We start from the raw sequence: 24878 nt of genomic DNA, 5'->3' as shown, positions 1-24878 counted from the left end.
TAACATTTCAATCAACATTCTCCTGCTCTATCTTCAACGGTGTGTCTTCAAGGTGAGAAAATTCAGCGGCCTAGCATCTCCTTGCCCACTACACTGAGTCTTCCATACACTTTTTTTCCCCTTTTCACAGTGGAGGCGGACTGGGAGGGGGGGGCATATTTAAAGCAGCGTTTCAAGGGAATCTGGGCTGCTTTACAGGCTCCTTAGGCCCCCTGTGACCGGGCCCTCATCTGCCTCTTAACTCCAGCTGTGCTAATCAATCTCTTCTGCTCTCGTCACGGTGGTGAAAGAGACCCGCGGAAAAGGCAGAGTGGAGATGGAGGTGAAGACGTGCCGATTTGCAGGGCTCTGTTGGCTTTCTCATCGCCTTTGCAGCTCAAAGTGTGCAAAGTCGGACAAACTACAACGCAGCTTGTTCTTTTATGTACCGAACCGTGACTTTTGGCTTTCCGTGACAGCCGTACAATACTTTTTACACGGGTTGAAAATGCAGCAACAAGCCCTGATTTGCACTCACTGCCTTAGAGGAGCGGCGGCGACTACTAAATATGCATGCGTGGAGTCGAGCGGCAGCCCAAAGCAATCGCCGGCGCTCTTTTTGATGTGTCCACTTAAAAAGCCAAAGCGTCTTGTTTCTCAGTATTGTAAGAAGCTTTGCGAAAAGCCACATCTCTCAGGGCTGGAAGGGGCCAGATGGGGCTGGGCTCCACGGCGGGGTGGGGCGGGGCGGACTTAGAGGGACAAGCCGCAATGACTTTTAGAGGCGGCTGTATTAAAGGCTAAGTGGCAATAAAAACAAGCGCGATTTGGCTCTCCATTGCTGCCTATTCTGGACACGCTTTAGTGGCGGCGTACTTAGAGCCTGGGGATGGGCGATAAACTTAAATAGTTTGTCAGACGCGAGATGTGGCGAGCGCGAGCGGGGTCGACTCCTTTTTAATTTGGCGATATGAGGAGGAGGGCTTTCGGTCTGAAATTGAAGAAAAAAAAAAAAAACAATTTCTACTTACAATGCCATCAACAAGTTGTCTTTGGAATCTAAAATTTATTGTCGGGGTATTGATCGAAGCAGTCATTTGAATGCACAAATAGTCTATGGTAAACTTTAAATCTGCTAGGATTATACATTAATTGTGTGTGTGGCTGCGACTTACGTAATTGGAGGCGCTGTCAGTGCCTTCATATCGCAGGACGGCCAGCACGAAGCAAACATATTCCTGCCCGCTGGTCAGCGGTTTGTTGTAGAAGCCGTTGTAGCGCTTCTCGTCACCCAGCGTGAAGGTGGGCGGCAGCGCGGCCAGCTTGGCGGCAATGTACGGCTTGGACGAGTCCAGGTGACGCCGCCGCCTCAGTGCGGGGCCTTCGCTCGATTTCAGTAGCTGCGGAAAAAACGGTATTGTTCAGTGGGAAAAAAAAACGGGCCATAGACTGATGGGTTTGATTAGTCTTCTTCAAACTGTTAAGAGTGGCATTTTTTTTTTTTTTTTTTTTTTAAATCTGGTATTTATTGACCTGTAAAATGACTAGTAGTAATATTTTCATAGTAGGGCTATTATTATTGGAATTTTAATCATTGTGTTTTATGGTTGTGGTTGTTAGTGCTTTAGAAGATGAACCTCAAAAGCTGTCTCACTCATTTGGTGAGTGAGCCAGCTGCAGAGCACTGCGGCGGCATTTTGTTTAGTGTCAAGCGCTGCTCCAGATGCGACGTTATTAAATGATGATGTCGCAGAGAGGAGACAATGGGCCTGCTCGCTCTCTGTTTAATGACTCAAGGAGCCAGCTCTCTTTCTCCACCAGCCTTGTGCTTTATTTAAATACGCTGCTATTAATATTCTCGCTGTTGTTAGGCTTCAGTTCCCACGTGGGACGGGAAAACCTTTATTAAAAGAAATGATAAAGAAGTCATGAAGTCTATATCTGTGGGTTTAAGGCGACCGAGCCTTTTTACAAGCACTTTTGATCAAATCTAAGACTTCTGATTGGCTCAAAATTATATGACAATATATCTTAAAATGTGTGGATGCATTTATTTATTGACTTATTTAATCTATTTATCCATCCATTCATCCAAATTAATTTCATCATTCATTTTGCGATATTTCTTTTCTTTATTGTGTTTCTAAGGTGTACTGAGCAGATGGGCACTGTCTGCAGACCTGGCATGCAATAATTAGTCACGCCCCCCCAACGCTGGACCACCTCCACCGTGCCCAAGCCCAGGAGAGCAATGGGGATAATTGGTAACAAGCGGACACTTCCCGCCCAGTCGGAGTTAATGGTGACCTTTGTCCCGCCACGTAACGTGCCAATCGCTCACCGGCTGGCTGATACTCACCTCATCCAGGTTCACCTCAACCAGGTCCATCTCATCCGGATTCTTCCAGCGCCGGCCTGACTGGGACACGGGCAGAACGACAATGTAGTACCATCTGGCAAAAAAAAAAAAAGAAGAAAATTCACATTCCGAACAAACTTGAAGGCCGGAAAAGAGTAGAACATCAGCAGATTAGAATTTTCTTAAAAATCTGCCCCAAGTAAACAAAACACCCACACAGCCAGACGAGCCTGGAGCTTCGGAACGCCCACAGGACTCCAGAGGTTAATCGGACGCCCCGTGTGAGTAAGCTCTAATTGCTGTCATTAGCAAGCCCTCAAACTGAGACATAAGTGAGGCTTTTGGTACAGTTGGGAATTGCAATCAATCAATATTTTGGGGGAGGAAGACATCTTCCATGCATTACGATATCTACAGCCTCTGTTACACGCAGACGCTAAAAAACAGAAGACAACGAGGACGGTGCAGTTGAAATCGATTCAGTGCCTTGAGAATGAAATGAGCTGGATGAATGAGAACGTTTTTCCACCAAACACTGCTCCTGGGTGCCTTCATAGTGCTTCCACATAGCACCTTGCAATCAGACAATAAAAAAAGGAACTCGTCTTGAAAGACAAGCTTTGCCAATCCATTCATTCCACTGACCTGACACGCGTGGTGGTCTGCACTTTGGGCAAGTTAATGGCCATTTTGCCATCCTGCGCCTGACGGGCGGTGTACAAGGGCTTGGTCTTGATAAGGTCGGGAGCGGTGCGGATGGACACCTGCTGCTGCAGACCACCGGCAATGTTGCCGCGGCTGATTAGCACAAATGAGTAGTTGGTGTCGGGCTGCAGCTGTGTGATCAACTTGCGCTTCAGGTTGCCCTGCACCTCCACACTCTGCTGGTTGTACAGGATCTGAAGCGGGGACGCAGAGTTAGCAAACAGCGCTAATGCTAAAGACTGCTAGTGACAGCAGTCACTTTTATATAATTGAAATAAGTGTAATGATCCACAAATTTCAAAAATAAAATTCATTGCGCCATCAATTAGCGGTCAAAAATCGTTGACCTGGTGGACACTCACCTTAAAAGGCACTTGGGACTTGTAGTTGGGTGGCAAATCCCAGGTGAGGAGCACTGACGTCTTCATGACTGCTTTGACGCCGAAGTTCAAGGTGGGAAAATCTACGGGCAACGAAACCCTTTGATTAACACGTTTGGTCCACCAGTCGCAATGTAAAAGAAGAATCTTCTCGATGGGCAAAGTCACGTGAGCGTAGTGCCCAAATAAGAATGTCTAGCATGACTTTATATAACGATAAAAAGCATGACGATGTACTGCGTATGTGACAGCAGGGAGGATGGTGTGACTGCAGCGTGTAATGAGATTAGTAGGCCATAAATCAATAAAAACAGACACACACACAGACACACACACACCGGTCTCGATGAGGAAGGCACGCTACTGATGTGGGAGGGAAAAAAAAAAGACGGGCAGGGGGAAAAAAAGGAACGTCAAGCTGACAAGCAGAGGACGTGATGTTCACACGTTGTGCATGCGAATACTGAACCTCGGGTTTTTTGTCACTAATGATCGTTCGTTTAAGGCTTTGATTTTTCCAAGCTTGTGTTTTGGTGAACATCAAAGACCATACCGTGTTCAATTAATGTAATGTATGTATTCCGGGGAAAGATCAAACCCAGCTTACATTCAGCTAAACTTTTGATCAAAGACCTGTCGGAGGGTCGACTATATTTATTTAAACTTTCACTCGTTTCCTGGGTTTGGTCATGTGACGTTTGCAAAGTTGACTTTTGAGTGCTCGGATTCTTACCGTTGGACATGGTCCTGCTCTGGATGCTGGGGCTCAAGGGCCCCGCACCCTTGCTGGTGAACGCCTGCACACGGATGTCGTAGGTGGTGTCCGGGTTCAGGCCCCCGATGGTCATGCGCGTGTCGGCTGTGCGATTGGTGCTGTTCTGCTGGCTGTTGATGTCCCGGTAAACCACCACGTAGTAAACGATCTTGCCGTTCCTCTCGGCCAACAGCGGCGGGTCCCACGTCAGCTGGGTGCTGGACTGGGTCAGGCCCGTCACCTGCAGGTTCAACGGGAAGCCCGAGGGCACGTCCTCGGGGGTGCCGATCTCCTTGGTGTAGGCTTCGCCAACGCCGGCGCGATTGCGGGCACTGAGGCGGAAGATGTAGGTGGCGCCCTTGTGCAGCCCCGTCACCGTGTAGTGGTCGTCGGCGCTGCGCAGCTCGCGTGACGTGTACGTGTCGTCGTCGGTGCGCTTATACTGCAGCTGGTAACCCATCAGCTCGCCCACCATCTCTTTAGGGGGCTGCCATTGGATAAGCGCCGTGTTGCCCATGGTGGCACTGATCATCATGGTGGGCTTGCCGGGCACTGGAATCATCAACGCACAGTGCTACGTTATTAGCTAGAACTGCTTAAAGCGGTATTCAAGTGAGTATCCTAAAATAACATCAGAATCGATCCGTGAGGAACACTCTCACACCTGCTCCAGTGGTGGTGACCAATTTGGGTTTGCAACGAGGTCCGTCTCCCCTGGTGGTGTACGCCGCCACAGCGATCGAGTAGGTGGTCTCAGATTTCAGTCCGGTAATGACGGCCTCCTGCAATGCGGCGACATTTACAAAAGCCCATATTACAAACAAACGCACACACAGGCCTTCTCAGACGCTCGGCCAGAAAAACAAATCGACATCCACTGGGTGTTCTGGTCCGATCTGTTACCAAACCAAGTCCAAAAAAACATTTGGAATCTTTCAAAAGGCACACAAGTTGGACTAGGAACTTTTCTTGGGCAAGAAAAACTCCCATGTCCAATTACAAGGCACACTCCAAACCCCATCAACCAGCTTGTCCGTGTTCATGCCGGCTGCAAGGAAGACCACAAGAGTCTGAACTCATTTAAGACACAGGGACGGACCGGGCAGTCCATTGATGTTAAGAATTTGGCAACGCATTGACATGGTGTGAGCACTTGGTAAAGCGTCTCACGTCCTTGCGGCTTTTGTAATCAAAATGACTTGACAGCAGTAGTTAAATGCGCAGCCCGACAAAAAAATTGGAAGTGGAAATTTGGACGTTTTGATGACGGTAATGCCGGTGGTGGTCTTCCTATACGAGTACACAAGAACACGGACATGCTTGTATAAAACAGTGGAACAGCAAACAGGCGGGAAAATTACACTCCAAAAAAACAACAACACACAAAATACATTTGCATTATAAGGGCTTTTAACAAGTCCTTGGTGATGTCTTGCAAAACAACATCTTTGACGGCTGTTTGTTATTGCCACAGCGCTCCGATGAATTCTCCGACACGGGAACGGTACGCATGGAGCCGAGGTAATTTAACGGCATGAAAAGGTCGACATGTGACAGCAGCATGGAACAGCGAGCTGTCATCGACATGAAAGGCCGCTGCTGATTTCGGAGATGATAAAACGCACGGATGGACAACGGGTTAGCTTTTTAGTGACGTGTTCCGACGGCGGGAAAATAGCACATGCCAAACGTGACATGAAATGGTGATTAGACGGCCGTTCAGACATCAGTGAGCATCTGAGCTTGCGCTAAATATAGACGAGAGGGAGGGGCTCGTCAATGACAGGCGTGAGAAATCCAATTTGACAGTAATAAATCATCTGACGCTTTTATTAAGCTGGGTTTGTTATGTCACGGCGACGTCGTCTTGGGAATCAATTGAAGTTAGCGAGCAATGGAGGAAGATGCTAGTTTGCATTCGGCGTGGGCGGCCGGCTTTGAAATCAAAACGGATGCTCCGTGGGTCTAAATATTCCCACCAAAATATTCAAGGCTAAAATTATGCATACAGGTTTGGACCCAACTGCCTGGACGTGCTGTCTTTGGAATCAAAACATTAGATTTTGGGGGTTATCCTGAACATATAATAACATTGACACTCATTTGCCTTCTTTTCCAATTGCAAAAACAGCCCAACTAGTTTGCTGCCTGAATGGACAGAATGCAAACCAGCTGGGCCTGAATGAATTAAATTTGGGCCCTAAGTGTATATACAGCAATAGTTGCACTGATTGACTTGAATTTCATTGCCAGTCTAGTCATGTAGATAACTGGACGGGCCTGAACTACAGTCATTGTATATGAACATAAATAGTTTCCCTTTGAACTCGAAATAAAGTAATAGAGCAATTTATGTTTTGCTTCAATTTAAATGGCTGAACTGAATAATGATGTTTTGACATCAATGACAGCCCTTTTAGGCAGCAAACGAGTTGGGCCCGCACTAATTGTCAATAGGCTATTTTGATTACTTCTGTGCTTTTGTCTAAATAAGTCAGGTACTTTTTGGGAACGACATTTTGAATAACATTTAGTAGTTTCCGCCATCCGAAAACTCATTTCCTCTCAAATTCCCGAAAGCGCCTGTTCTAAATCTCTCGCTGTGGTTGTAATACATAAAGTGAGAGCACAAATCAAATGCATTTAAGGCATGGCACGCACACCATCACACATTTAACCCAAACACACAATAAACACCCCCAAACTGCAGATTGGGACCCTGTTAAAAAAAAAAGAAAAAACCCAGCAGCACACATGAGGCTTACTCACATGCTCGGTGAACTCCGTAATATTGAACTGATGGGAGAGAAGACACACAGGACATGGGGTGGGGTGCACGGAGGGGGAGGAGAATGAGTCAAGAGGCAACACAACAGACACAGGAAAAAAAGCACTTGGACTTTTTTTCCGTCACAAGACAGATGAATGTAGGTGTTGTGCAGAGGAAGCGTCACGGAGAGAGAGAGAGCGTGATGGAGGAGAGGCAGTAAAAAAAAGTTGAATGTGTGTCGTCAAGGTCGGGAATGATTGTGAAACTTTCTGGTGTTATGATGCACTGCCTTGTTTCGCCATCTGCCTATCAATCTTAAGAAAACATTTTCCCACACATCTCCATTAACCGGAACCACAGTGGACGTTTCATAGAGGAAAGTGTTTCCCTCACACCCTTTTTTTTATTCATTACATTTCAATACGTTTCCCAAATGTTCCCCTTTGTTCACCCCGGGAGGTTCCCGGGGGGACGCGAAAGCCCATTTCCTGCCGCCGGCTCCGACGCTGAGCGTGAAATCTTATTACCGGCGCCACTGTACTTGTGCCCCGACATCAAAACTCCTCCGTGCGGAATGCAAACGCTTGCCATTTACCGGCAACTGGCTGCGTAGTTCAACAACTCGTGGGCCAAGTTCACTGATGGGCGCCGTCGGGTAGGTCATGGTAAGGACTTGGCGAAGGATTAAGAGTTCTTGTGGGAGGGTTGGCGTGATATAACGAGAGCAAAAGTGCTGCTGAGTAAAATGGCGGAGTAGTGCGATTTTGACTAAAACTGACTAAAGAATAAGATGAAGCCAAAGATTACCGACCCAACCGGTTAGCTGACTAAATGAGATGTCATTGAAATATTAACAGAATGTAAGCTGGCGTATTAACTGTCAAACCCAAAGTGACTCATACTATTTACTGTACCCATTTTAAGCAATCAAAATATCAACTCTAAGTTGCTTCATTTTTTTTCTTTTTAGCTTCCCGTCACGTGTTTGAATCTTTTCTTGCTTAAACTCTTTGCAAGACGTATAAATTACCCCAGCACACATTTCTATTTCCAACACCACGGCGAGCCGATAAGTGTCAATGTCGCGGACGAATGCAAATGTGATGACACGGGCTGAGATTCGTGGCTATCAAAATGAGAACGAGGTGGCGGCGGCGTGACGAGTGAGGTGGAAGAGAAGGAGCTGTCATGAGTGATGGAGTGAAACGGGCTGAGGTGCTCTTTTTTTTTTCTCTTCTATTTCTATTCAACTCCTATCTGAGGCAGTGAAGCGAAACACACTCTCACAATCGCGCGCACACGGGCAAGAGCCAGCACAAACACGCGTGAAGTGCGCAAAAACGCATGAATGGTCAAGCAAAATGGAGCTGAAAAGGCGGGCGCGGAATGTAGGCAAACACGGGCAGTAAGTGTGGAGAAACAGACGGGCTGACGCATTCATCCACAAAGTGCGCCACTTTCCGATGGCTGTCACTGATAAACGTATGATAAAGCGTAATGCTGCGCCTGCCAATTCTAATTTAGTTTACCGCCCGGGTTGAGAGCACTTTGATAAACTCTGCCTCCAAGATTGTGTTTGTCCGTCCGTATTTTGCTTTAAAGTCTTGAGATAGTTTGCGTGACCCGACTTATGAGTTTGTTAGCTTAATGCTAACTACAATGCAAAATGTAATTTTTTGTTAGGAACAGTTGAAATGAATGGTGGCGCAACACATGTAGACAGACAATAATCACAAATATGTAATTCTTCAGCCGCTACAAAAAATGACATTAACATTAGCACATTAATTTTTATCATTTGTTGTGGGCCAGCTCAAGCAAAGTGGAGACTGTGGAACATAGTACATAGTGCCTCCAGACTTGAATCACAGGGTCACTTGACGATAGCATGTATTTTTATTTCTAGCTTTATCACGCTCGGAACACGACCTGGCCTTTCCGCTCATAAAAAAAGTGCTAGCGAGAAGAACCAAGTAGGCACTGCACGGTGGAAAAGGGACTTTTATCACAGGTAATAATTGCCTAAAGGTCACGAGAAGTGCAAAGGAGATGTCTGTCACGGTGGGAAAAAAGAGGTCGATAGCACGGCGCGGTAAGCGCTAGGCTCTTAGTTTAAAATTAGCACGGAAAATCAGGGTGCCGTGTGGGTTGCGGATTGAAAAGAGGTGCTTGCAGCACCCACACACGCACACAGCGGTCCTTGTAGCATTGCGGCTAAGCGTGAAGAGGCGAGCGGCAGCCAAAGATAAGAGCAGAGGGAGAGGTGATAGCGACGCAGACGGAATTGCCCATCCGATCACAATAAGGTTTGGAAGAATGTTTTGTCTCTTATGTTTGGTTCTTTGGTACACCAAAACTGTTCTCGGGTCAATGTGACCTGGGCTCAAGTGTATACATGGAACATTACTGTATACTTTAAATTAATATACATGTAAATTATTGAAGGTGAAGTAATTATATGATTATTTTCAATTTACTCAGAAAATATATTATAAAAAGAAAGATAAGTACCCGAATTTTAAGAATGCAAAATATAACATGCAAATTGTGTCAATTGAAACAATATTTTTTGTGACAAAATAAAAAACTAATTATGCTCAATAAAATGAGTCACTTTGACCTGTAAAGGGTGTTTTTTTAATTAGTCCTAGACGATTACTTGTGTGATGTGTCAACACAGTTGCAGTTAGGGAGGGCAATAACTACGTGGGGGCGAGACGCTTGGGCGAGAAAACGGCCGTTGGAGTTTTTGGCTGACTGTGTGGTCCTTCCTTCCATTGACGTCTGGGGCAGGCCCGTGCAGGTCGCCTGCTCTGAATGACTAAATCGAGGGGAACCGACTTGCACGCAAAGGAATGACGCAAAAGAAAAAAGGACACAGAAGGCAAGATAGAGAAATGCCCGAGGCGGGAACAACAGGTTTTTAGAGAGAGCGAGAAAGTAACTAAGACAGGCGTCGTCAAGACTGACTCCAGTGGCAATTTGTGAGATGTGTTAATTGTGCGGAGCTGGCACAAAGCCCGGCTGTCAGGCACGAAAGCTCGAGGTCACGTCGAGTTCAACCGGGCAAGTTCACGCAAAGGCAAGAAGACAAATTAATCAAATTAAAAATGGTACGAGTTGAATGTCATCATCGTATTCTCTGTGTGTAAAAAATACCGATAGAGAATTGATATGATAAAAAAAAAAACCATGTTTGATGGAATGGAACGATTATTATTAATCATTTAATGTGACAGTAACGATGCACGTATAAACATTGATATTGTGAGGTCTTTTCTCTTACAGTATTCAAATATCACCATAAAAAAAAGATTGAAATTACGTATTGCATAACTAAAAATGATAAAACCTTCACTGTAGGTGACTGCGAAGAATATTAAGTCCCTATCTGATTCCCTAAGCCTGCAATTTATCCAGAAAACAAAGCCTTTGCACTTAACCCCCAGCTGCCCTGCAACTAATGATGCTAATTTTATGCCGACATCTGTCCACACCAACAATTTTCATTCCGCCTTTGACAAAAGGATGTCCTATGGTGAAAAAGGATCCGACCTACTCGGCTGACCTTGGCGCCGCGCGATGGGGTGAAGACGGCGGGATATTTACGATTGTTAATGAGGGTTAATAGACCCCTCGCTCAAGGGCGCGCCAGTGTGTATTTGCCGCCCAAGCAGACCGCTAACCCGAAACGCGGGCCAGCGAGAGACAGTGTGAAAAATGAGATGTTTTTTCAGAGGCGGGCGAGGGCGGCGCGCCAATGCGTGTTCCCATTAATGTTTGTGGCCGGCAGGACAAACAGAGTTGATATTTTATTGGCTTCTTGAGATAATCATCACACTGTGAATAGGGAAGATCGTGGTGTAAGATGTGATACGAAGGGGGGAAAAAAAGGCATCTTCAGTCGTAGAGAGTGAAAGAGGCAGAGAATTAACCATGAAAAAAGTAGACATGACACATAAGCTACCTGCTCCTCCGCCAAGACCACGTCAAGGATGTTGGGTTGCCCGCGCGGCTCGCCGTTCTCCACCAGCGTGTAGGCCACCTGGTAGCCTCGGATCTGGCCGTGCTGCTTGCTCTGCAGCGGCGGTTTCCAGGTCACGCGGATGGCGGTGGAGTTGACCGCCTCGGCCTCCATCTTCCGGGGCGGCGCTCCTGGCACTGGGAAACAAAAACAAAGTGGAGAAAATGCTGAGTCGGTGATTTGCACGGAGCTTTGATGAAAGAAACGACTGATTAAAAAAAAAAAAAGAGCAGCGTTGGCGGTGGATCAAGATCAACTTTGGACCAGCAAGAATGTGGGCCAGTGTGTGGGTGCGGTGACGGCGTGAAAAGGAGCTGAACTTCAAAAAAGATTCATTACAGGCTGATTTCTCTGAGGAGTAGCAAACAAACGAAGAAGAAGAGGGAGCAAGGGAGTGCCGTGCTCCACTTAAGAACCTGGATGGGGTGTGCAAACAGTGAGAGAGGGAAGTGACAAAGAGGCAAGCCCCGAGGTGATGTCTGAGACATAACCTGCAATATATTCTAAAAAGTTGAAACAAGGAAGAAAAAGGAGAGAGAGAAAAAGAAGCATTCATTTGTTATTAATCAACAAACAAGACACAAAGCAGAAGAAAGGGAGAGCAGAAGACATGTCTTGCATTTTATTTGCATCAACCGCTCGTAATTTTGTCACAGTAGATTTCTCTGTACTTGAGTATTTAGATTTTGGGGTTTCTTATACTAAGGCGGACAAAACATTTCTATTTTTAAATGGACTATATACAGCGCAGAGTGTGAGTACGTTTGCCATCTCTGGCGTCAACCTACCATCCGGTTGGGTTTTCATCCTCACCGGGGCGCTCTCGGGGCCCGGCCCCGCTTTGGTGTGAGCGCGCACCCACACCTGATACTCAGTCCAGCGCTCCAGGTCCTGGATGACGTAGATTGAGGCGGCGGCGCCAATGCCGCTCACCTCGTGGCGCTCCGTGTCCTCGCCGCTCAGCGCTTGGTAGCTGACCGTGTAGCTCACGATGACGCCGTGGCGGCGGCCGGCCGGCGGGGCCGCCCAACTCACCTTGAGGGTGGTGGAGCTGAGGCTGACCAGGTGCACGTCCTGGGGGGGAGCCGAGGGGGCTGTGTGGGGTGGGGGGGAGCACAACCACAAGGGAGGGGGATGGGGGGGTAGGGGTGGATCAAGCAGACGTAAAATAAAAACTAAAAGACAAGCAAACTGAAGGCAAAAAAATGGAAGCTTTTTGTTATCTGAGTTGGAAATTGACAAAAGTATTGGGACACTTCTGGGAAAATATTGAGCCTCAACCAAGTCCGAAAGGGGGTACGAGTCAATAAATCAATAATTCAACACAATCAGTGTCATGTTGTTTTGCTGGCCCGTCGGCACCAAGCTCATGCCGCATCCCTTTTATCGGACTTTGTCTGGAGCATTGGGAAGAGAAGGAAACCTTCCCCAAAATGGTGACCTGAAACATCAGGAAACTGATCTGTCCCAATACATTTGTCCATTGTTCGCCGAGCAATTTAAGCAATGCAAATACAAAGAGCTTCCTCTGACACCAAGATGCAACCTCTGGACTGAGAATTTTGCTCTACTCTCCCAACGGGTGTGTGTGTGGCGGCACTTCATAAAACACGCGGGAGCATGAAACAATGACAACTGAATATAAAATATCCCAGAGATTTTTACAGGTCAGTGTTTTCATAAAGATGTAATTTGCCCTGAATTGCTATCTCCCTCCCGCTGCTCCCACGGCGACGTGAGCAAACAACCGCGCCGGGGTGCGAACAAGTGTCAAGCGATGTTTGCACGTCGTCGCCCGAGAAGCGGCGTCGCGGTGGTGGGGATTTTTTTTTCCAGCCGCAACTCATCAGTCTTTTAGGCTAATTAACAGCAACAGAGTGAGACGGTGCCAATAGTCCCAAGTCCAGAGGTATGCATAGTAACACAACGGCATGCATCTATCTCTATCTTCATCGCAACACGTGTTCAACACCACAAAGGGGAAATAAAATGGGATATAAAGCGAGCATGCCTATGAAATGTCCTTGGTAAGATGCGGCGCGCTGAACAGTGAGCTCCAAATGAGAAGCTGATACACTAATTAACCCCGAGGGACATGTTGTGCCGTTCACCTTTTTTGGCAAGCTATTTTGGCCCTGTTGAATGAGAACTGGTTGAATAGGCCCATGGAAATTCTTTCAGAATCAAATTTTGCTTGTCTTTTGTGCCTCAAATTAGCCTAAAATGGCAACGTGACGGAAAGCACGTTCCGTCCTCGTGAGGAAAATACGGTCCAATGAATAAATGCGCTTTTTGATTGACATTTTCCACCTCTGCAATTGGGCATGTTGATTCAATTTTGCACTCTTAAATTGGCCCTGATCTAATTTAGCCTCAGTCAAATTTTCACACCTGTTTTCAGCAAGGCTGCATCGTCATTGATGTTTTTAAAACGTATCTCACTTGCCCCGATGTTGCTACTTTGACCTCATTCAAACGTGCGGCGACATGTCACGCTTTGTTCCGTCTTGCAACTCAACTCAAAAGCGTGTCACCACTGAAGTTTGAAAACAGCGTGTACAAATGTCAGCTTTTCTCAATATCCATCAAATATGAATTGTCTTTTTGGGGATTTTAAATCTTTGATGCCGCACATGAAAGACACCAAGCGTGCACTCCGTGTTAGTTCAACCAAAACCTAATTCACATTTGATATGTAAATGTCACCATCTTTTTTTGCATGTCAATTGTCTTTTGTATTAAATCTACCACAACCAAAAAGGAATGCTTAAATTGAATGCTGCCACGTAATAGTAATAAGCAAATACTTCTTAAAGCTAACCATATGTTGGCAAAGTAATTTTGGTACCTCTCAAGTGTTAAAGTCAATTGAGCATAACAGAAATAACTTCTGTAGAACATTTAGGCGTTCAAATCCATCTCGTATTATTCTCTTGACAAAGGTTGAATCAGAAAACACGGAAAATACACGTGCCTCCGGGGCGTAAAAAAGCAAGTGTTGGAAAAAGACCACGCATGAAAACAAGATCAAATTAAAGATGAAGTAGTTCTCTTTCAAATGGAAAAAGGCCTAATACATTTTTCCCACGTTTAACCACGCGCATTATTCAAGGACTTCTTTGGGGCGAGTTTTGTACGAAACATAAAGGGATTCATGCGCTACATGCATGGTGGGAATCTTACGACGGGGATGGGATGATACGTGGCGGGGACACATAAAACCTACCTTTGACGTCGAACAACAGAGCCCGGCCTTCCGACAAGCGGACGACGTTAGTGTTGGGGGACACGGACGGCGGACGCACACACAACATTTGATGCTGTGCTGAAATTGACTTTGACATTGGGGTAACCCACGCTGTCTGCCACTCGACTAACTCAACTTTGCTCGTTGAAAGCAAGCGGTGACCTCGAACCGGCGGGCGGGCGACTTTTATTTGGTTAGCGGCAAGAGCGAGATGATAAAACAAAATCAAGATGAGACTTACTGGACTGGGCTGTGCGGGCCTCGATGGCCTGGGTGTAGACGCCTAAGCCCATTTCGGAGCGGGCCGCCAGGGAGAAGCGGTAGACCGTGTCGGGCTTGAGGCCGTCCACGGTGTAAGAGCCGGCCGGATCGAAGGTCACGTGTATCTGGTGAGTTTGGGAAGTCACAAAATGAAATGCCGGGAAAACAGAAATAGGTTGTGACATCTTATTGAATGGGAACTGTTTAATTTAGAATATGCATGACCCAAAGGGCCCTTGCGTGAATTATGTAGCAGCAAATCCCCTACTTAGTAGCTCATCGGTGTTTCTAACCTTGTTGTCCGTGCCGTCCTCCCAGTACTGCAGCTCGTACTTGATGATGGGGTCTTGGAGGGGCCACAACCACGACAGCACGACGCAAGTGTCCAGCTCCGTTTCAGCCGTGAAGCCCGACGGCTGGGACGGGACTGAGAGGAAAGAGAGATGATAAATAAATGTGGCCAAAGAGCCCAGGGAGGATTTTTGGACACTCACCTCCCTGCTGGGTTTTGACCTGAAGGACCTCGGAGGGCGGGCCGTCCCCCACGGAGGTGAAGCCCAGCACCCTTAGGCTGTAGGTGATGTCTGGCGTCAGCCCGGAGATGGTGGTCAGGCTGCTGTCGTCCGTGTTGTGCTTGTGCCAGGCGCTGAGCGGCGCCGTGTGGTCCGAGCTGTAGTAGATGCGGAAGCCCCGAATGTGCCCGTTGGGTTCCTCGGGCGGGTCCCACTGGACAAGCATGGTGGTGGCGCTCAGCATGCGGGCTTGGACACGCAGCGGGGGCGACGACGGGGCCTGCTCGCCCGTGCGCGTCGACACCGGCTCGCTAGGCGCCCCGCGGCCGATGTTGTTGACCGCCATGATGCGGAACTCGTATTCCGAGTAGGGGCTGAGGCCGCCGATGCTGTAGCGGGTGGTGGCGACGCCTTCCACCTCCTGGAAGCCATTGGTCGACGCCTTGGCGCGGTACTGGATCATGTAGTAGGACACAGGTTCCGGATTTCCCGAGTCCCACGTCAGCGTCACGCTGGTGGCCGTTCTCTCAGTCACCGTGAGAGAAACGGGGGGCTTTGGCAAAGCTACGGAAAAACATTGGTACCAAAGAAAGTCAGTTTGGAGAACCCAACTGAGCAATCATCCCGCGAAAAGCTTTAGTAGCGAGCACTAACCTTTGACGGTGACCTGCGCCGTGGCTTCGATCATCCCCAGTGAGGACATGGCCACGCAGGTGTAGTTCCCCGACTCGCGGATGTTGGTGACCTCGTACACGTTTCGTCCCAAGGGCATCTCCTCCTCACGAGTCAGCTCCTTCAAGCCCATCATCCACTTGACGTAAGGCATAGGCGAGCCCACCGCTACGCACGTTAGGTTGACGCTACCGCCCGGCATCACTTCCTGGTTGGTGGGCGGGATGGAGAACCTGGGCGGGACTCTGCGTACTGAAGAGAAACGACGGGACAAAGGATGGGAGGAGTTAGGATATGATAAGTGCGATGATGCTTTGACCTTGGGTTTCTTGTTATTTGGAGAGTCTTAAAACCTGATTGATGGAGCTGCAATATCATAAATATACTACAACATTGTATTTCGGGCCAGAAAAGGAGTAGTACAAAGTTCAAACTTAAAAACAAACGCACATTACATCATGAAAGCTCAAAGTCAGCGTAGTTTGGTGTCGCCCACACTTGCGTCAATTTTGGTAGAACTCAATAGAGACATGTTTTGATGGCAGCTACCAAATGTCCATGATCAGCCCGCTTTATGGCAAGTCGTCAAGCTTGGCCTGCCATGCTCTGCCCACGCGCATCGGCGAACATTCAAATGGTCCAATCTGTTTTGTGTACGTGGTTTGAATTTGGTAGCAATTGAGAAAAAAAAATCTCCATGGAGGTTCATTTCCAATTAGCCCTGAAAATGTCAATAAATGTCCACCTGTGGCTTTTCTGAGATTTTTTTGTGAGGGCTGCTCCTGCCTACAGTACTACGGTTCAAATTGTAAATTCAAACTGGCTTGAGGCAATTTTTTTAAAAATGCTCTGGGACACCACAAAGCCAAATTGGTTGGGTTTGGGGGCTGATCTTCTAAAAGGGACTAAAAAAAAAAAAAGGACTGGTGAGAGTTGCATCGCCGAGGTACCCTGCAGTGATTGCATTGTTTCATTTATCTTCCCTCTCGCCTTTTCTCTCACTGCCCACTTTGGCTGGCTGGCTGGTTCGCTCTTTGTGCAGTGGTGATATGCAGATGGGCTGACATTAAAAAGGGGTTCCCATGGAGACGAGAAGGCCCGCTGACGTCGCCCAGGGACAAGGCAAACACTGATGCCGAGGCTCCCATGTAGCATTCTGAGAAGCCAAGCCGAGGATAAACAAACGGCATTTACATACGACTCGACGCCACCGTTTGAATCCAGACGGACAAGAGCTGCCTGGCGTTTTCAACACTCTTGGTAACTTGCGGGTAAACAACAGACACGGTAGCAAAAATCAAACTTTTCAATCGATGATAATCAAGCGCAGCATGAAGGGAAGAGGAGCTGTGACTTTTTTTGATTATGGAGAAAAGGAAGCTAAGTCAAACATTTCGCTCCCCAGCGGGATACCATGAAAGCTATCCAAGCAATACTGCTAGGTGGAATGGATTCAAAACAATACGGCATTAAGCTATCCCTGCAGATTTTTACTATGCGGGAGAATCTGTTTTGCTCCGTGAAAAAAAAAAAGACCTTGACCGTAATTGCTTTACTCTTGTATGCACAAGTCTCCATCAAAATACAATTTTCTAATTTGAGTCCTGCCTGAAGCTTGCCTTTTCCAAACCTGTCGCGCACTCCTTCCCGCCGGATCGAATTCCAACTGGAACGTTATTACCGCGCATGCTTTGTATTTTATCAGCTGGAATTGAAAAATCACAGGCACCTTTTGAGATTCTACTCTGGAAAGGTACAGCTTCTTACAACCACATATTTTATTTTCATGACATTTTTTTTTATGATTAATAGACTTACCTGTGGTGAAATGTCGGTTGAATTATAGCTTTGTTCCCTAGCCCCTAAAAATGACCCAAACTCTAACGAACTGTTTACTTTTTTTTGTTTTTAAATATATAAATACTATCAACAATGGCACCTCATGGAAATACCCATAACAGTTTTCAAATACAACAAATTCAAAAACAATAAAGGGGTTGGTAAAGGTTTTAAAAAAAAAAAAAACCTTGGTACAAAGCTGATTTGGACATGCAAAGATAAAGAAACGTTGCTAGTCTGGGAAAAGGACAAGGATGACATTCTCAAGCAAGGCATGCATGGGAGCTGCGCAAAGATAGATAGGGGGGAAGGATTCACAAGTACGCTGGGCAGGAGGAGGAGGATGAAGAAGCGCCTCGGTCCGATTTTCGCTTCTCATCGCAAGTGATTTGCGGGATGACAAATATACGACGAACCGGTTCTTGGCCACTGGTCGCCCCGTGACCACTGGTGTCATTCCCGTTCACATTCCCTGAATGCACAACACGCAATCGCCAATAAGAAGGCCTGCGGAGAAGTGGGCCTAATGCAAGACCATTACGTTCAAAGTGTCATGATAGCGCAGACTTAACAGCGCTAAGAGGAGACAGTCAATGGACCCTGCGTATTTTGAACACTTAATGCCGTGAATAATTCATGGCGTGCGGTTAAGTTTGGAGAGGCGCTGCGGAACTAAACGACTGGAGGGCAGGTAATTGTTATCGATTCCCCCGCCTAGTCTCCGACGAGAGCCGCGTGTCTAGATGGGCAGCGGGACTCTATCAAAACCGCAAAATAAAGCCCTGTCTCCACTCAGCTCTGAGTAGCTATAAATTTAACGGCCTTTTAAAGCACCTGAGGATTGACAAATGTGTTCCGTCAATCCGACCTGTCGAGACGATCAAACCGGCAGCGTCGCGGCGTTGGGTCTCGTTGCCGGAAAGCCTGACTGACCAGTTGGTGGAACACACATGATGAGCTAACAGGCAGGAATGGAAGGTATATTGGCCGCTGAGGAGGAACAATACAGCACAGATCTAATAATGCCTTAAGCAAACTACACAAGAGCTCCGTGTGTGTTTTGGCAATATTGACAGAACCTGCTTTGCAAGGGAGTGACATTGGACAGCATGCGAGGAGGAGAGGGGCACTATTGAAAAAGTGAGGAAATTAAGAGAGTCGCAATTCTGGGGAACGGATGGATGGGATTCCTCATCGAGGTGACCTAAAATGTGTGTCAAATTAAAGAGGAGGGCGGCGGGGCGGGGTTGAAAAGTTAAAGTGAACCAACCTTCGCGTTGATCTGTGCACGGATGAAGTGATTTGGATGGAGGTGAGCAATGGGAATGAAAAGTGGAGAGCAAGACAACACACAGGTGAAGGACAACAGTGTTATGGAGAACAAGTCACATGGCAAAGATGTTAATGCACACAGGCGAGGGAAAGGCTCCCCCATATATGGACGCTTCGGTTTTGAATTATGGATGAATTCTGTCATGCACAGGAGGTACATAGAGGAATTGGAATTTTTAAAATACAGGAAACATTTGGTTCATATGCCGCCTGGAATAAAAAGTCGCAGCCCTGTGGAGCTCACCCCAAAGGTTCCCCGAACTCCCGAGACCGGCGGGGTCTTCGTTCAGCCATGATAAACTTCCCTTCGCTCCAAACGCACAAGTGTGGTTCAAATATAAATTCCTTCAGTTTGTTTGTTCCGTCCATCCGTCTGTCCGTCCACGCATAGATCAGACTCTGACTTGATCCTTGCAACTAAGACTTGCTTACACGTCCTTGTGATATTGTTTGCATTCATTTCCCTTGAGCACACTTCCATCTCTTTGACTGCCGCTCTTAAATAATTCAAAAACGGCTGGTGCCTTTGAAAATGTGTTCAGGGTCTCATTTTTGTAAAAACGGCTCCCTTCGCGAGACACGGAATGAAGACGTTTTGGTCAAAAGGCATACAAAGCGAGAGCGCGGCGCTTTATCCACGTGACATATGGACATGTCACATGGATATATGAAAAAGGGGCAGCTGCAGACAGGAGCTATTTTACGCGCCGGACAAAGCGCTTGATAAATGAGGACGCTTGTCATTCCGCCCACGCTGATCGAGTCCTCCCTTTTCCAGGCACCGGGAGCGACCTGCACCTGTAACACCTACGGAACGTTCGTAATGGACAGAGGTGTGCAAGGGCGGCCAGGAAAAACAAGACGCCCACCCCCTCCCCTTCCTCCCATCATCGTGCTGAAACATGAAGACATGATTCTGGAGTAGCTATAAAATGTCTCGACTGGTACGGGTAGCAGAAACCCTCAGCCAGGAATAGGATCAGGTTATGTTTGTTGAGTGATGGTGAGAAAAAACGTGTGCAGACATTCAAGAGAGACTTTGTGTCATTCATTGATTTTTTTTTCCCAAGCCATTTTGGCAAGGATGAAAGAATAGAACGAGTTCATTTATAATTGTTTGTTCCTCAATTAAGTCTAAAATAGCAAAAAACAGAAAATGTTCTTTTTTTTTTTATCCCAAGCATAATTAAGATGGCAGGCACTACTTTCATTTCACATAATTTGCTTTTATATTCCACCAGGTGACGCTACTTTACGTCCACATTCAAATCATGCAGCAAAATTTAGTATCGCCGTGATTTTCTTTGGGGTGGAGGGGAAACAAGTTTTTATATCTATTTTTTTATTTTATAAATTATTTTTATATATTATTTATATTTTATCAGTCATATTTCAGCACAATCACTACTGGTCTCATGCTCCACTTTTTAACTCTCCGTTTTACATCCCAAAGCTTGTAATGTTGACACTTTGGAAGCTCGATATGCTAATCCGCTAAATCTCCCCTTTGGTGCGCCGGATAAAAGTACAGACGAGATTGGTGTCGTCGCTCATGTTTTGGACCCAATCAAAACCTACCGACAGCACAGCCCGGGGGTCTGCCGCTCCTCATCGCCGCGGTAACGATGACGGAGTGAAAAACAAGCCCCGTTTCCGCCACCGCAGACAACGGCAGTTTTTAAAAGGTTACGCTCGCTTTGATTTCGATCTTTATGTAAGGAGGAGGGGGCTACATAGGTGGTGTTTGAGACCTCCCGGAGCCAGAAGGGTGGGCTCCGCTGGCGCCACGCCGCACAATCACTGTAATTACCTGCGAGAAGAGGCAAAGGCCGAACCTGCACCCGTGACAGTTGATTAATAGATGAGACCAACGTATCCCCTTCCCGCCTCCACATCGGAGTTAAGATTTAAGAGCAGAACATGTCGGAGCTTGCGCTACTCCATCCAGCAACTTTGATGGGCACGGTTGCCCTTGAAATGATAACCCTTACTGGGCCGACATTTTGTTGTCACCGTTTCATTTTTTTCAGAAGCCATTATGAAAGAAGTCTCAATAAAAAAAAAATAAAAATCTTTAGACATTTAGTAAGAGTAAATTGTCCTGTGATATTCTTTCCTTAATTGGATCATTTATAGTCGCATTTTAAATGGCATCGGTTGTGTGATTCTTAGCATACCTCCCATTGCGATGCAAAAAAAAAAAAACACGAGAAATATAAAACAGATGGGGGCTGAAATGACCTCCTAACAGCATGCTATTTTCTTGGTCATATGAAATGTATGTACTATTAGAGTCTACTTCTATATTTGCTCGCTACAAAGTTATGAAATATCAAAAGTGTGTGTGTCTTTTTTTTGGCCTCACACTTCCCCTTCATCCCTCTTTGGCCGCGCATACTAACAAGTGAAGCCGCTATGCCGTTTCATGTACTTCACACACGCTGGGTTATCCATCGGGGCTGACCCGTATGCTACTCCCTCGACTTTAACCGGCTTGTTTTTTACGGGAGGCTTTGTTGTCTTTTTCTCCCCTCCTACTGCAGCAGGGCTGCAAGTGCTGCCCTTAACCCGCCATGTCTGCCGACGGAAGCGCCAAAACAAAACCCGCCGGTCCTGTTTGGAGAACCTTGGAATGCTGTCAAAAAAAAAAAAAAAATTGAGACAGGGCCTCTGTGTGTACTTTCTGTGTGGGGATTCAGATTTTAATGCAGTTGTTTGCTTCCAGGTGGAGGTTGGCTGATAGGAAAGCACAAACAAGCCGCAAAGACAGAAAATAGCGGCACGAATATTAGACAGCGAGGCAGATGGAAAGTGAGTCAGGGGGGTGGAAGGGCGGACTCGGTTGACTTTACCTCGTACGTAGAGGTTGGCGGGAGCTGAGTAACGGGTGCCGGCACTGTTGGTGGCGATGCATTCGTATTTGCCCTGGTCGGACTCGTCGCTGTTCTCAATTTGCAGAGCTCCTGCGGGTTGGAAGAAGAAGGATGAAGAAAAAAAAAAAATGGAGCTGCAAATGTACCTTGGCATAAAAGCTCAGCGACAATCTAGTCAGGTAAAAAGTGGATATGCCTGCAAAGCATTCAGGTGAGGTTAAATAACTAGTGGGAATAAAAGGGCCAAAGGAAATGAATTAGGTATTCTATGTATGCGTCTCTCAGAGCTGCCTTTTGTTGACGTGAGCATCCGCAATTAATATAACGACGCAAGTAAGGGATGGGCGCAATAGTATAGTAGAATAGTCGACTGTCGTGTAGGACTTCAAAATTGAAAATGAAAAACGAGCAACACCCATCCCAAGCCACATGTAAGCATTAACGTTCTTTACCGTGAGTCTAAAATATTTAATGATCTTTTTTTTGGGTGTGTTGACCATGTGTCAACATGGCTCCCCCACAGGGTGACGCTGACACTGCCAGATGGCTTTTACCAGCAGCTCCGAAATGTTGCAAAGGCATCAAAGCCTAAGAAGAGACTCGCCGCGGTCATCCGGACATACACGAGCCGCATAGCTTTCGCACAGGACATATAAGCCGGCTTTTTCCTGGATCGCTGACCTGCGCGTAAGCTACTTTGCCAACGCTGTTATGTCTAACACTCGAGAGTCGCTGCCCATATCCCCTTTGGGTTGAAAGCAATTGTTGACATCGAAACATTTAGGTGTGACGATAAAAAGACGGGCTTGGAAATGGTCCTTTGAGGTCATCGTGTAAAACACTTGAGACTCACGAAACTATGCAATTATACTGGTTAACATCAAATTTTAATTAGAGATGGCTTTATCTGTCCCTAAACATATTTTAAACGCTGATTTAAAAAACGTCTCCTATTTTTTTTCTCTAGTTAAATAAATTCATCTGTTGCTGAACCTAACTCTTCATTCATAAATATTACAAACTATTATTTTATTTATATTTGTATTATTATGAAAACCTGAGGTGCACAACTGATTAAAAAAAATGTGAACAAATTTGTTATCGGAGTATCCAAATGCACCGGTGCTCACAAACAACAGCAAACTTACCTCTCTGGTGACTGACAACATACATGTAAAATCTGTCAATGTGCGGAACACGTGTTTGTGACAACAAATATGACAACATAGAACTAGCGTGAAAGTCAGCCAGCCAGTCGCGCGCTTAGGAACAAGACAGAAACGTCGGTGTCAGATGATGTCGGAATTTTTTTTTCCCTCCCCCCCCACACCATGCAGCATGAGATGGATGCGACAAACAAGGCTCACCACTCGGCAAACTGACTACCAAGGTGAAGCTTCTCAGTGCGCTCAGATCTCACGACAGCACATCCTCTATTCCGAGGTGGTGAACTTGCCGCCGTGCGACTCGTTGCTGACATGCACCTGCATACTAATCACGCTGTCACCAAACTGTCAATCTCGCATTGGGGAGGAAATAGCGCCGGCCGCCTGCGGGAACCGAGGCGCTTAAGTTGTCAGACCTGCGACACTTACCCCCCCTAACTTTCCCACCCCACCCTCCGGTCGGGTTATTTCTAACTCTTCAAAACAGTGGGTCCCAAACTCGGCTCTGGGGGCACTCGAGTACATTTGTTGGTTGAGTTATGAGACAAAAACCTGTTGATCATTTTGCCATTCAGCTCCTTGTTAGGAACTCTATAAAGTTTGTAGAATGAAATTAACAGTACAGACAGCTTGGTGTTTAAATCAACAGTCTTTGCAGAGTGCATGTGTATGCTAATGCGGCGTCAATTTACATTTCAAGACGTGTAGCGGCAGCGGCGAGCTCGCTTAGCGAAAGCGACCTTCAGTTTAGAATGCAACTCCTCGCCGCTTGGCCCCAATGCCAGCAGGTCAAGATGTGGTCGGCTCAAAGTCGGCGTTTACAGCAACATCGCTCAAGTCGAGGTTGTGTGTTTCTTTGAAAAGCTGGTCAAGCCTGCTGAAGGCTGAGGAAGTCAGCAAAAGAGAATGCAAAGATGGCCGGCTGCTAACTGGCAAAACCTTTTGACTGTGACGCAGTGGTGGGTCAGGACCCAAAAGTGGGTTGCCTTCAGACTTTTCAGAGTAGGCTACCAAGTTCCCACATAGATAGACGGATAGATAGATAGATAGATAGATAGATAGATAGATAGATAGATAGATAGATAGATAGATAGATAGATAGATAGATAGATAGATAGAAGATATGGATAGATAAATATTAAGAACATGGGTGTAATTTCAAAAAAACGGACATCCAGTGAAGTTGCAAGAACTGAACTGCAATATAGCTTGGGACAACTATGATAAAATAATATTAATAATAATAATATGAAAACACTCGGTATACGCATTTCTTGTGGGAGTATGAGCAAGGTCTACCAGCATCCTGAAACGGATTGCTTTGGGTTCGATTTGGTAACACCTTGAAACGTGCCGACAGCAAGGCTGGTGAACATTGTGTGTAAGACGCAACCACAGCGGACAGACCATGTGCTTGTCAGACGAAGGGGGGAAAAGTGGAAGAGGTGTCGATGAACCCGGAGTGGCGGTGACGTCGGGTAGGGTTGGGGAGACTGATGCAAAGGGTCTGTTTGCATGAGATGTGATGGTACACATTTTTGTTTTGTTTTTCATATCATCATCCTTACCTCTAATTGGCGTACCGCCTAGGTGGGAGTCATATTGAGGCAAACAGGGGTTGAGAAATTTAGTTAGTGATCCACTTAATCATCAGTGGGAGAGAAGAAAACAACAACCAAATAAAACACATGGCTTTCTGGCAGGCCAGAGATAAGAAATAAACAGATTAGAAACAAGGTGATAAAGTGCGCCGCCGCCAAACACCCGTGCGGTGAAACACGTCGCGCTTGGGCTAATAAACAGCCAGAAACCTCGCGCGTCGCTTTGTCTTTGTCTCCCGATTTTGTTATACATCTCGTCGTATGGCTAGCAGTAAATCCTGATGTGTCAGCAGATGTCTGGGTCATAGTAATAGGAAGAGGGGAGGGGGGGGGGGATAAAAAGAGCTGTTAGGCCGAGGGCATATCAGCGTATTTCCAGGCGGCCCCTCACTGTCTCACAAGAG

General features: G+C 46.6%; 1 protein-coding gene across 8 annotated transcripts in view; it reads right to left on the bottom strand.

Moving 5' to 3' along the window:
- LOC148387490 (receptor-type tyrosine-protein phosphatase F-like) overlaps nucleotides 1-24878 on the bottom strand; it is a 114226-nt gene that overhangs the window by 21203 nt on the left and 68145 nt on the right. For 2 of the 8 annotated variants that reach the window (XM_088395466.1, XM_088395471.1), the window contains exons 6-19: nucleotides 21687-21797; nucleotides 15646-15915; nucleotides 14974-15555; nucleotides 14773-14906; nucleotides 14460-14604; nucleotides 11760-12065; nucleotides 10915-11108; nucleotides 6947-6973; nucleotides 4842-4959; nucleotides 4157-4729; nucleotides 3406-3506; nucleotides 2984-3237; nucleotides 2339-2432; nucleotides 1155-1379 (exon numbers count right to left, since the gene is read on the bottom strand). In XM_088395466.1, the coding sequence (XP_088251592.1) occupies nucleotides 1155-1379; nucleotides 2339-2432; nucleotides 2984-3237; nucleotides 3406-3506; nucleotides 4157-4729; nucleotides 4842-4959; nucleotides 6947-6973; nucleotides 10915-11108; nucleotides 11760-12065; nucleotides 14460-14604; nucleotides 14773-14906; nucleotides 14974-15555; nucleotides 15646-15915; nucleotides 21687-21797 (3134 nt within the window). Of the gene's footprint in view, nucleotides 1-1154; nucleotides 1380-2338; nucleotides 2433-2983; nucleotides 3238-3405; nucleotides 3507-4156; nucleotides 4730-4841; nucleotides 4960-6946; nucleotides 6974-10914; nucleotides 11109-11759; nucleotides 12066-14459; nucleotides 14605-14772; nucleotides 14907-14973; nucleotides 15556-15645; nucleotides 15916-21686; nucleotides 21798-24441; nucleotides 24460-24878 lie in introns of all 8 variants that reach the window. The other 6 variants (XM_088395468.1, XM_088395470.1, XM_088395469.1 and 3 more) reach the window with 4 other exon arrangements.

Source organism: Syngnathus floridae, chromosome 14 (genome assembly GCF_059516105.1).
Source record: "Syngnathus floridae isolate MCC-2025c chromosome 14, RoL_Sflo_1.0, whole genome shotgun sequence".
Classification (NCBI taxonomy): domain Eukaryota; kingdom Metazoa; phylum Chordata; class Actinopteri; order Syngnathiformes; family Syngnathidae; genus Syngnathus; species Syngnathus floridae.
Note: the sequence above shows the minus strand (reverse complement) of the source record. Positions and strands in the feature narration are given on the sequence as shown.